This window comes from Rhipicephalus sanguineus, chromosome 1 (genome assembly GCF_013339695.2).
Source record: "Rhipicephalus sanguineus isolate Rsan-2018 chromosome 1, BIME_Rsan_1.4, whole genome shotgun sequence".
In the NCBI taxonomy this organism is placed as follows: Eukaryota; Metazoa; Arthropoda; class Arachnida; order Ixodida; family Ixodidae; genus Rhipicephalus; species Rhipicephalus sanguineus.
In genome coordinates, this window is record NC_051176.1 from 123362974 (window position 1) to 123376438 (window position 13465).

The following is a 13465-nucleotide window of genomic DNA, read 5'->3' on the forward strand; positions in this document are numbered from 1 at the left end:
ACCACTAGACTACCATGGCGGGTCTGAAAACTCCTGTAAGCACGCGGTGAAGAGCATTGGAGAGATGGTATCTTCCTGCCTTACACCCTTCTTTCTTGGAACTTTATCCTTTCCTTTGTGGAGGACTATGATGGCAGTGGAGCCGCTGTGGATTTCTTCCATTATTTTAACACGAAAATGTTTTATGCCGGGGTTTCACCAAGACTTCACTGACGCACTCGTATTTCCGTCACGGATATTACGTTGGTAAACTGCACACTAACGGATGACAAAGAAAAATTAGAAGAAAAAGTTTCATTGACGCGAATGAGCTGAACGTCGGACCCACGACCTCTCGCTCCGCGACGATAGGGGCTGCACGCTCTAACACTGCACTACCGACACATATGTACGAGGCTTCAAAAACGCGTCGTATATCTCTCACCCATTCTTCCTCGCACGGTGCTCTCGGTTAGCATGGGCGTAGTCACCGTCTGGGAGCGGTGAAGTGAAGTACTGCGTCATAACACTAAAGAGCACCGATAGGGAGTGATCCAATGACGATGGATAGGGCGCCTCGACGCCAGCGAAGGAACAAGGGCCGCGCTGGCATCAAGGAGGCGCCCTAGACGTAGTTACGTGTTTTGCCTTTCACGTTGTGTTAACGTGAGACTGTTCGTTGTCAGAACAGTGCAGCTTTCACATGCGCCAACGTTTTTTCTCCGCCACCTACTGCTTCGAATGCGATGACACCGACAAAATAAAACTGCTGCAATAAGCGCCGCAGAAAAGCGACGACGTCGATGGGAGAATCTCGCGCCTTGGGGGAGCGAGACCCATGCCAGCGGGAAGCGAAACGCCTTCGCGCGCTCACGGCTCAAGCTACGAGTCTCTGCCTCCCGCGTTCTTGAAGTGAAGTGTGGTGCTGTGTTAGTGTAGTATGGTATATTGCATACTATTGTACAGTAGTTAGTATAATGTTAGTGTAGTGTATAGTGTTGTATAGTGCGGTAGTGTTCAGCGCCGTGGTCTGTGTCCTTTCTTGTCCTGTCTTTTTAGCGCTGTTTTTCACTCGTAATCATGAACCAGCCAGCCCAAAAGCGTACCCTACTGTGGTAGTGTATGCATGAGCACAGGCGTAGGTTACCCATATTACTGGGGAGCGCACACCTTGCCGTTTCTGCCCTCAATCAGTGACGCTTTGAAGGAGTGTATATCAATTACTAGTGTTTATTATGTGCTTGTTGGTGCCATGTTTGCACGGGATTCACCATATCCTGTGTCGAGGTATATGTTAGTAACTTCCGCTACCACAAGGGTCAAATCATGATCATGGGTGTTAGTCTTCGGGATGGAGATGTGCCACTAGGCGTCAGCGTCTGTGCATCCAAGTCAAACGGTGCTGTAGCTGCCAAACACCAATAGGCATCGCGCAAGCTCTCATATATCAATGCACAATAAATAATCAACTACTGTGAAGATACGTTTCACTTTCGTGTTATAGCGATTCGTATGACGGAGGGATCAGCCATATTTTTTTCTTTCCACAAGGAAATATAAAAGAAGTAAAAGGTGAGACTAGAGTTATTTTCTTTTCTTTTTTTGATGGAATCAAGGTTGCTCCAAACTACAAAATTTGTGTCCGATTCTGGATTTATCCAAGTTGATCGAGCATATGCCGCCTTTTTGATATATTGTTCGTCTACACCCTGATTACGTAGTGACTGCATGACTGCATGAGTGCTGCCGTAGTGACTGCATGTGACCGAATCAAATAGTTTCTCGTAATCTATGAAGGCTATATATAGGGGATGGTTATATTCCGCGCATTACCTTATCACCTGATTGATAGTTTGAATATGGTCTATTGTCGAGTAGCATGTACGAAATCCTGCTTGGTCCTTTGATTGGATTCTAAGGCGACCATAATTCTATTAGCTATTACCTTTGTAAATAGCTTGTGGGCAATGGACAGTAAGCTAGTTGGCCTGTAATTTTTCAAGTGCTTGACGTTCCCATTCTTATGGATTAAGATGATGTTAGCATTCTTCCAAGATTCTGGCACCCTCCCCATCAAGAGACACTTCGTATACAGGGTGGCCAGTTTTTCTACCACAATCTGTCCGCCATATTTCAAAAGATTCCATGTTACTTTATCCTCACCAGCGGCTTTGCCTCTTTGCACTCCCTTCAAGGCTTTCTTTACTTCCCCTGTCGTTACTGGAGAGATGTCTGGTTCCTCAACTCTACTTCTTACACATTATCTTCCTGGTTGTCCCGGCTACTGTACAGATGTATGTAAAACTCCTCAACTACTTTCACTATGTTGTCCATATTGATAGTGACGATGCATATTCCTTGTCTCTTGGAATAGTGACCTTATAGTAAGTACAGAAAGAAATATTGCGAGGCGTTTATAGGAGGAGGTTAGCCTCGCTATCCATAGCACAGGCTCCCTCTAATTGTCTAGACGAACGCACCAAGTGACAATACTCTTCAGCCATCTGACATATCAATTTAAGGGTCCACGTGAGGTTTGCGTCTTATTTTTGTCTCTGGTCTCTTGCGGCGCGTGCAAATCTACGAGATTACGTGCAAGGACACGAAGCACTCTCCAGTGTGATCATCGTCTGCTACAGTTAGGCCTCTAGGAAGACAGACTCCTTGCTACAGTATTTGCGCAGTTCTATTTATACGAACGAGCAGGTGTGAATAATAACGCATGCATAACCAACATGTGCAAATAGCTATGCACATTTTATTTTTCTATCGCACAACTCGCGCTTGCGGCCGGAGATTGAGAATAAAACAAAGCCTTACTTTTTTTTTAACATTAATCTTTTCTCTCTCGCCTGTAAAAGCTCCCATTCTAGGGCTGTCTCAGAAATGCGTAAAATGGCCGACTCTCTGGTATTTTTGATAAACACAGAGCATGACTTTACATTTTCACAGTTTCCATGATTTACATATTGAGCAAAAAAGCACGTGCTTCGCGAATAACGTATGCGAGAAGTGACAATATTTTCCGTGCAAGCGTTGCTCACATTTCGGCAAGTTGTTGGACCAAGTGCCGTTGGCCTGGCAGACGCTGACAGACTCGCCGATGAGCACGTAGCCCGCGTTGCACGTGTAGTGAACGCTGTCTCCCGGGTACTGCCGGCCTCCGTACAACACACGGCCGTGCGCCGGTGGTAGTGGACTTCGGCACCGAATCGCTGCGCAGACGAAAAGTAATCACTTCGCCACATGCACTCCGACAGGGCTACACTCCGATGCTGTACTTGAGTCCATCGTTGTACAGTTCAGGCTTAAGCGGTCAGTGCAGCAAGGAAAGCTGCGCAGTTAAGCCAAGGCCATCCGAGTCCGACAGATAAGGGAAGAGAGAAGAGGTTTAATGATAGGAAAGGTGAAGGGGTCCGTCGGAAAGCTTATCTCAAACCTGTTACACCACAAATGGGGTAAAGGGTTAGGGACAAAGAAGCAAACGAAGAAGAGGAAATGAGGTGAGGCATGCGTGGCACAAATTATGGCAATTTTTGCTAGCAAAACCGTTGCCCACGGTTGGGCGAGTAAAAATTTCGATTCAAAGAAGAGCTGGCAGAGCTTTAGTTTGCCTAATCAAGATTGATGATCGATACAACCGCGACCACGGCTGCCGTGAGTGCTTACCTCACTTTCTGAACTTTGCCTCGCGACATCCGTGAACAAATGACGTCGGATATTGCTATACACTACCAACGAGGCAAAGTGACAGAGATCACCACGTAATAATTATGCGGGCACTTAGACAATGCGATATCACCGGCAATGCGAAATCCCAACGAAAGCCAGAAGCTACAGTGCGTACGAAGACGCCGAGTTCACTGCAATTCCATAGTCAGCGTGCGATAGTGGCGTTCTTTGCTGTAACCCCACGCCAAGAAAGTCAAGTTCACTGCCTTTTTCGGGGGCCATTGCATAAGCGGGGGGGCAGCAGCGTGACGCATTCGTTAATGCATCACAGTCAATACTATACGATAGCGTTTACATGTGGTGCACCCCACTCCACCAGAAACAAGCTGGAACCTGTTTCTGGTTATTTGCGTTCCGCCAGTGCGTGTAGGAGAGCACAGAACGGTCAGCTGTTTCTCTCTCTCACTTTCCCTCTCTCTCTCTCGATATCACACGTCAGCGTCTACATGTACAGCGGGTGTGACGACTTAATGCGTCTTGAACTGCTCTCGCATCAATGAGATTTGTCATTATAGAGCATTATCAGCGTTCAGACAAATGCGATGCACCACATATGTCATGGCCACTTGTCGCACGCATGCAAACGCTGCTATACTAACTGATGCCAAGACACTTTGGACCCACACACAAAAACTCTATCCGGCGTTGCTCGACATTAAAGAACATTACGGCGTCGATTGCGCTTAGGCACATTGTTTAAGGACGCCTGTTTATTTCTGCTTGAAATGGCAAGCATTGCAAATAGCAACACCTGTGACATAACAGAAACATTAAACACCTGTAAATTAATCATTTCTGGGGTTTTACGTGTCATAACCATGATATGATTATGAGGCACGCCGTAGTGAAGAGCTCCGGAAATTTCGACCACGTGCACCTAAATCCAAGTACAGGAGTCTCTAAAATTTCGCCTCCATCTAAATGCGACCGCCACGGCAGGGATCGAACCCGCGACGTTCGGGTCAACAGCCGAGCACCGCAACCACTGTACCAACAGGGTGGTCAAACACCTGTAATGTAATACAAATATTACGAACTCAGCCATTCGCACTTCTTATAGACGATTGGACGTCGGACTTCTCAGGGAAGGCGACATTGCGGGTTTGCGGCCTAGCGTTTGTGATTGAACAAAGATGTCCAACGTTTCTTATTACTCACCAACCTACCGCTCACGACGGAGCCTTCAGCGTCTGTGCACGTGCGCGCGTGCTGTTAAGTTTTGTTCCCCCTGCCTTGTTGTCTTATTGCTTCGTTTTCTGCTTTCCCAGTACGGTGCAATTAACCGGGTTCAACAACATATTATCCCCCCCGTACCCCTCCACCAATGCAGGGCAAAAAATTGTATGTTTGTTTACCGGTTAACCTCCCCGCATTTTTCGTGTCATTTCTTTTTCTTCTATTTCCTCCTCCTTTCTCTCATCTTTCTATTCCACTTTCCTAATCCCCCAGTGTAGGGTAGCCAACCGGAAGCTTTTCTGGTTAACCTCCCTGCCTTCTCTCTTTCTGTTTCCTTCCTTCAGCTCTCTTTCAAGACACCGAAACACGCGCACTGCACCGTGTTTTAATGGAGGCGAAATGCTAGAGGCCCGTGTACGGTGCGATGTCAGTGTACGTTAAAAAGAACCCCATGTGGTCTAAATAATCTGGAGTCCTCCACTACGGCGTCTCTCATAGCCTGAGTCGCTTTGGAAGGTTAAACCCCACAAACCTATCAACCGTGTTTAATCAGGCGCCTATGTACGTACGTATGTATGTAGGTACGTGCGTATTACAGCGCAGGGCCACAATGTTGTATTTCTGTAGAAGCCACATCGCATTGGGGTACAGGGCAATGGGTAGGCCGAAGGACCTCAACGAAAGAAGTCGTGTGTGCGAATTCACTCTCTAAGCTGGATATCCGCGATATCACACGACTGGAGTCCTTCCGCTGTTCTACGGGAGAAATGGTGCGACACCGACAAGGCGAGGTATTGTTGCATGAAGTTGATTCAGATGCCAAATTTCAGCTGACCTCCCTGTGACACGTAGTCACTGATCAACGGTATTCGAGCGGAAGCAGCATGCATAGACATTTTCCCGCGCCGGTCCTGAATACTGCGACAGCCGTGACGATAAGGACGTCTACCATATGCTTTTTGAGCGTCCGAACAGTAGCGGAGAAGCTACGTAGAGTGAACGAACGCACCAATAGGGTGAAAAATTACTTGGACCGTGGTTAGCGAGTAATCTCAAGCAAAAGGCAAAAACACTTTTGAAAAACTTTAGTAGAGACAGCGCTGAAAGAGCTTTTGTTGATCAGTGGTGCGGCATTGTTGTGTGTGACATGCTCCACTTATGCTCTGAATTGTGGACTTATCGTAAAGAGAAGCGCGTTTGGCCCTGCCGTCCTTGCTTGAACGTAACCTCATACATCAGGAAGTAAAAAATGGCGAAACTTGCACTAAGTCGCACAAGGCTTGAAACAGCGAATCTGGACGATTCTGAAGTCTAATCTGGTTGCTTCTAGGTTGTTGCTAGGCTTCAGCTAGGTGATGCTAGGTTGTTTCTAGGTTGCTTCTAGGTTGTTGCTAGGCGTTAGCTAGGTGATTCTAGGTTATTTCTATGTTGCTGCTCATCGCAAAGAGGTTCGAGTTAAATCACAGACAGTCACAGACACGACACGGATGTCCAAACTCCAGAGACAGAAACTCGCGCTGAAAGCGAGCGTTCGCACCTCCCATAGATCTACGGGCACGTCGTCGTTCACGTGGGGCTTCCATTGCTTTGGGGTCTTCTCGCAGCTGTCGTTGTCTTTCCCGCTCCCTATTATTCCTTCGTTGTACGTACCGCTGAAGCACTCCGTACAGATGCTTCAGCGAAGCTGAAACGTTCGGCCACGGTGTTTATCACTCGGTTAATCCCGATGGTTTGTTAAAGCTTTTTCTCAATTACTGGTTACGTCTGTCTAGAGAGAAAGAGAGAAAGGTCAAGTGAAAGGCAGGAAGGTTAATCAGAAGAAAGTTTTTCGGTTTCCTACCCTGCACTGGGGAAGGGGTAAAGGGGGATAGAGAGGTAAGGAAGGAAAAAAGAAATCTTAATTGCTCTCTGCCGCCCGTCTGTTGCTTTTATTTTTAGTGGACCAGCGGTGAGTAGTGGGAATTGCCCAATTTCTGCCGCACATGCCCGTCATGATGACAGTTTTTTGTACACGCTGTATACACCAAAGTTTTTACGGCCGGCTTAAACATCTTCGCGCTGAATATCTTCGCTGTTAAAAAAATATTGCATGGTGCGTTTGGGCAGCTGCGCGGACAGACGTGAGGTGTCAAAGAGCCGCGATTTGCGATATCCTTGTCTTTATCATGATTACATTTGTCGACACTTTTTCAAACATTATTTCACTGGAACTGCCTTCAACGTGTCAGCCATCACACGTCATCCTGCCTTTTCCGAAGCAGTTTTCGCCAACCTTTCATAAAGAACACAGATATATTGAATTTACCTTTATGTAATGCCGTTTCACTGCCGTCGTGACACAGCTGAGAAACTCAACTTTTTTTGATCGACTAAGCTGATGAGATTTCAAGAGCGAAAGTATCATCGAGATAGCTCGAAAAGTGCGATAGTATGCTGATAAAAGTGCCGACATAAAAACTATGTGAGCATCCTGTGAATAAACCAGGCAGGTATTTGGTTAGCGAATTAATTTATAAGACCTATAAAATATTTGATGTAAGCGCCATATATGGCTTGTTGCATCTCAAAGTGCCGCTCATATGAGGAATTCCGCGATAAATTACTTTCCCTCCCCATCCATCCAACATCCTACCCCTCCAGCCACTTTCACATTCTGTCTCATGCGACGCACGGACACGCATGGCTAAAAGGCCATATCACGCGTCTTTCGTCCATTTATTTATTTATTTTACTTCTTTAACTTTTTTTCTTTTACGCAACCTCTGCGCAAGGGGGAACTTAAATCAATCAGCCTGAATCAATTTCCAGGCAGCTAGAGCGCCCGTTCCGCATGAATTTTAAGAGCTAGAATTTTTCCACCGCGCGAGCGGAACAGGCGAATTTTATTAAAGGAGACACTGTCATGCATATTTCTTTACTCGCCGATAGAGCGCGCTGCCCCTTGAACCACTGTGGCGTTCTTTCACGCCGACCCAAAGCTTGTGAAGGCTGCGTCGTCGCAGTTACGCGCAGGATTGACGGCCGTAAAAATGGCCCAACGGATCCGCAAAAAAAAAAAAAATCCAAATTTTCGAGTCTATATCGTGTATCGAGCACACGACAAGGCGTATGTCGCAGCCTATTTCCCAATCGTTCCGTTCTGTGGGAAACAGCTCCCCGTACGCGACCAAAGAGAACGTGCTTCAGTGTTCACTTCGTACAGCTATATTGCTGATGGAATATCTGGTTCTTGAGGGCAGTCCCGACTTCCCCTCGACACACTTCACAGGTAATACCGCGCGTCATCTTTTCTACGATCCGTGCGCCTTAAAGGCGATGCTCGCGTTCGACTTCTAGATGCAACCGAAGGTTCCCTGCAACTGTTTGAAATTGCGGCCATCGGAATTTTACCACGCATTCTTTGAGAATCTTATCAGCACCTCTACATTACGTCTGCTGAGTATATGTGCGAAGATTTAGAGCGATATGTCTGATTCTCCTGCCTCCGAGGACCGTTTGCATATCTAGAAGCATCCATAAATTTTAAAAATAATATCGCGCGATCGTCGACCTCACGGAATGTCAAGCGCTCGTCCAGTTTACTTGTCTTCTTTGTGCAAGGATAGTTGTATTTCTTCTTTCAAATCCGTGCTGCAAACATGAATACGAGGTCTTATACATAATGGCGCACGAAGCAGTGAGACCGGCACTAGTGCACGCCCACAAGTCCACAGAAAAAAAAAAAATGCGCGAGTGCGAGCGGCAACGCTTCTTCACACCTTTCGCTCACTCTTAGCACCTCGTGTAAGCCCCCTTCGTCCACGTTTTATTCCTCGTATCGTATGCGCTAAGATGTTCACTTACCTTGTTTTTAACTTTCTTTTATTGCCGCTCACGGGTAAACTTATACGAAAAAATCAAAGAAAAGTGCGTCGCAGATGAGGATGAAAGATGTTAGGCATGTCTTCTGCTTTGGGCACTCTCTGTTTTCTCTCTTCTTTGTAAAGAGGACCGCGAAAATAAACCTAAAATGGCGTATGACCCCATAAAGTGAACAGCGTAGCAAATGACGATGATAGCGGAGTGTGCGTAGCGCGCATTCGCGTACACTCATCGATCTCACCACCTTTTTTTTCTAAAAATCCCGTACAAGGGGCATAACGGAGTTTGTTTAGGCAGGTTGCTGTCTCACCTTCGTTTCGAACCTTATATATATATATATATATATATATATATATATATAAAATGCCACGCGTGGTTCTTTTGTTACGCGTATGTAACTGGTCCGTTACACGTATAACCACTGTCTTGCGCAAACGCGAACAGTTGAGTTCATTCTGGGAATCAATTATTATATGAAATACATTAGCCCACTCAGGAATTTCGGTCTGTTGCCGGTATACATTTCTTACGTAAACGGCATTCCCAACAAAGTTATCGCACACACCTAGGCCGACGTATTCCATATTGTGCGCGATGCAGCCGTGGTCAAGTCGGATAAACACGTATATGACCGTATATCATCAGACTCGCGCGCACAGAAATAGAAATTGCACATGGCTGCCTTGCTTACGTTCACAGGTCGGCGGTGTGTCCGACCAGGACTCGTTCTTCCAACAGGTGACGAACGGTGGCCCCAGAAGCCTGTAGTTAGACGGACAGCTGAAGTGCACGCGGATGCCGTAAGTCCTGTTGTGCGTGCTCATCTTGAGATGACCCGTGGTGGGGATCGCCGGACACTGTATCACTGCGACGCAAGCACATCGCTTTGCGGTGCCTTCCTGGTGACCGAATGAATGCCGCCGCTAAGCTGTTACACTGCGCACTTCACTGATGACCATAGAAACATTAAAGGACAGATACAACCCGAACCACCGTATCTACTTTTACCTACTCAAATACCTGTAACGCGCGAGTAATCTCTGAATAGGCAAGCGATGAAGCGAGCTGAGCGAAAATGTTGTGTTATTCGGATATTAATAAGTGTTCGGATTTTACGTCCCGAAACCATGATACGATTATGAGGGACGCTGCAGTGGAGGGCTCCGGAAATTTGGACCATCCAGTGTTCTTTAACGCGTGCACCTAAATCTAAGCCCACGGGCCTCTCGCATTTCGCCTACATCGTAATGCGGCCAGCGCGGCCGGCCGGGATTCGATCCCGCGACATTCTGGTCAGCAGTCGAGCACCATAACTACGAGACCACCGCGGCGGGTATTCATATAGTAGTGATCCATAAAAACATATTTTAATTGTTTACGCTTTCAGATATCTAATAAGCATTACTGCCTAGTGTAAGTTAATTACGTGTTAATGTATATTCGTGATCAACTTTTGTGCGCCAAAGCTTCACTACCAGTCCTAATATTTAAAATTTGCGTAACGACGCAAATGACCACATAAATGAGAAAAGTTACAAGCGAATGTGGCGAAAAAAGGTTGGACCAGAGGAGAACGGGCACTGAGGCCAGCGTTGAAACAGCGAAACCACTCCAGAGTTATATTAAACTTGCACCTGCACGCTGGAAATCGCTCAGCTAACAAGCTGGCAGGCGTTACTTGGTGTGTGGCTGTACCTACACTGCTGGTATGGTATATTATGTGACTATGCTTTGAAAAGCTATTGCTGTAAAGTAAAAAGGAAACCCATCCTGTGGTCTATTTAGAGACCCACTCTGAAAACTAATCGAAACATAATTTCTAAACAGCCACATTCAAGCTTACTAGAACTTGCTGTTGCGCTAGTTGGTAACTCGTCATATTGAAGGAGCTTGGCGAAACTTGGCCATTCCCTCCTTCACGCTCATATTCCCACACGCATGCACGCAAGGGGTATGTGTCCTTGCGTGTATGCGCGTGTGAATGTGTGCGCGAATGAGGGAATGCCAAGTTGCGCCAAGTTTATCCAAGACCACATTGAAGCTATACTTTATGCGGCACCTTTTTTTTTTTATAGAATCCGCGAAATTCCACTGTTCAAACTTCAGATGCATGCACCAGACATTCGGTTGCAACTGCGAAATCCTTGTGGCGTCTCTGGGCGTTTTCAACCTCCTGCCTAGCCTAAACTTTAGGGACTGGGTTCACAAAACCGACTTACGCTGAAAGAGTTTCGCAAGAGAGCATTTCATCCAATAATTATGCGGGACATGTCGTTAGCGAAGGCGGCTGATCAACGGGAAAACGCGCTTACAAAAGAGAATTTTTGTGACTTCAGCTCTAGTTTCTGACCGAGAACAAAGATGTACACGTGTCGGAACCACTTGAGATCAAAATGTACAACCATGGAAAGCACGTGCGCTGAATATATACTCAGGAAAATCCACAGGGGTCGCGTGCTTGAAGCCACCTCTTTAGGTAATCAAATGCCCGCAACAGCAACAAAATAATTCTTGGCAGGCATGTCAATACCATGACATCATTACGAGGAACAGCACTCTAAGAAAAAAAAGAGTATGCGTGACTCTTTTCGGAGAGTTCTGACTTGCCACGTATAGGACTCTCTTTAAATAGTCACGGTGACTCTCTTGGTGGGTCAGGGTCAGCTCGCTCTAGGAGAGTCCCCTGATCCGCTAGGAAGAGTGCAAAGACTCTCATCGGGAGGATCACGTTACCACTTATAGGGAGTCAGACGACTCTTGCCGGTAACGCTCCTAGGGGGGTCAAGGGACCCACACCGAAGCATCAAGCGACTCCACAAGTATTTTAAGCTACTCATTTGATCCTTGCTCTACTTTTGCGCTACTACTGTTGAAAATAGTGGAGTATTCATTTTAAGCAAGTCCAATAATACTTGCCGTTCTGCCCAGCGACTGTAAAAAAATAATAGTTCAGTTTTAGCATTATTTTAATAAAACTCGTCAAAACAACACATATTTTCCAGCAAAGTTATATAGAAAGTGCGAAAAGACGGTCTGTGATTTCCAATTAAGAAGTTTGGGTATTCCTCATTTACATGCTTCTATGAGTATAGCCAACTAAAATGTGTGACTGTGATGTGCACAGTGTCATATGGTGCTAAATGAACAGCAGAAATCGCCATCATGTTTCCATATTTATTCCTTGTGATTAAGAATAAATCAAAAAGTGGTGACGGCTTGAGGCATCAGACTTGTGGCTTGCTAGGTTGTCGCTCCTGTCCAGCGTGAGCACCATGAAAAACGGTATCTGAAAAGCGGAACGTGATATTATGAAGAGAACATGAAATTGCAGTAAAGGTTTGCAAAACCTACACAATAAGTGGTTCACACAGCATAATAAAGGCTAACAACAAAACAACAAAGCACATCCTCCGGCAGCCAGGGGCATGCCGTGAGCGGTTATTGACCGCATGTTTTACAAACGTAACCCATCCTTAAATACTCAGATAAAAAGATGCGAGTACTTGGGCCCGAACAACACCCAGCGCGTGCGTACGCCGTCTACGTCGAGATCAGACATGTCATATGCTAGAATTAGCGCACATAACTCCCACAATCACGTACACTCACTCGATTCTGTTATAGCGCCCAACGTCATCGCAGTGTATGCAAACCACGAAAACAGCAAACAGAAACGAGGGAAAAGAGTGCACGCCGGCGGCCGCAACAACGCGCGCCGTCGAAAGTCTAGAGCTTTTTCTTTTTCACTTTACCGGCGAGGCGTGTCCAATTTGAATGACTACCGCGTACATTCTGGAAGCCACCGTACTATATCTGCACCTCAAACTACCGTCTTTACCAACAAAAACCATTACATATAGTGCGTGTGAGCGTTCTGTACACAGGCTTTTTTTTCACGTTCTCACGCGTGGAAGCACGCTGCACACTCAAGGTCGATGGAAATGTTATTATGAAGTAGACTAAAGTGCATCTCAAAACGACATCTTGCACCTTCAGTAGTGCAGACACGACGTGCGATCAGCAAGAAATAACCCTCGATTATTGTTTGCATCGCTCACTTTATGGGAGCTTGTACAGCAACGCGCATAACGGTGGCAACTCCTTAACTGACAGCTTTAGTTGGGCATCCGCAACAGCCCCGCGGATACAGGCTACTGTTGGAAATGGCTGGCAGATTCCGCAGAGCTGCTGCAGACGCCCAGCTAAAGCTGTATAATTAGTACCTACGAAAGCAGTACACTCACCGTTAACTGGCGCCCGTTGTCGGTGTCCGCAGCTCCATGAATATTCCGCCCTCCAAGCGTCACTTCGTGCACGGAGCCGGCGTCAACACCACCGAAGACGCGCAACCAACGCAACCACGCAACGCATTCCAATAGACCAAGAGACTAACTGAGAAGACTGAGAGAGGAGAGCGGCGCGCCACCCCGGCGCTAACCCCGTCTGCGTCATGTCTGCGTCGCCGAGCAAGGCGCCACAACGGCGCCAAAGGGCGATCGTGCGATATGTATGGCGTATACGGCGGCTCTTCCGTATACCGAAGCCAATCTAAACGCGCTTCAGGAGGGTCCAGTGACTCCTTCCCAAATGCGAACTCTTTTTCTCTGCCTGTACCTTCCAAAAGGGGTCAGATGGACACCCGAAGAGAGTCACGGTTCCATGACCCTCTTTTGACTCTCTTTTTTCTTAGAGTGAGGGGGAGGGGGTGCTCTGAATT

General features: G+C 46.7%; 1 protein-coding gene across 1 annotated transcript in view; it reads right to left on the reverse strand.

The window, feature by feature from the left end:
* Positions 1-13465, reverse strand: part of LOC119397217 (locomotion-related protein Hikaru genki) — a 57378-nt gene that overhangs the window by 6679 nt on the left and 37234 nt on the right. Inside the window, exons 7-8 of the mRNA XM_037664656.2 lie at positions 9440-9613; positions 3024-3194 (exon numbers count right to left, since the gene is read on the reverse strand). Coding sequence (XP_037520584.1) covers positions 3024-3194; positions 9440-9613 — 345 coding nt within the window. The remainder of the gene's footprint in view (positions 1-3023; positions 3195-9439; positions 9614-13465) is intronic.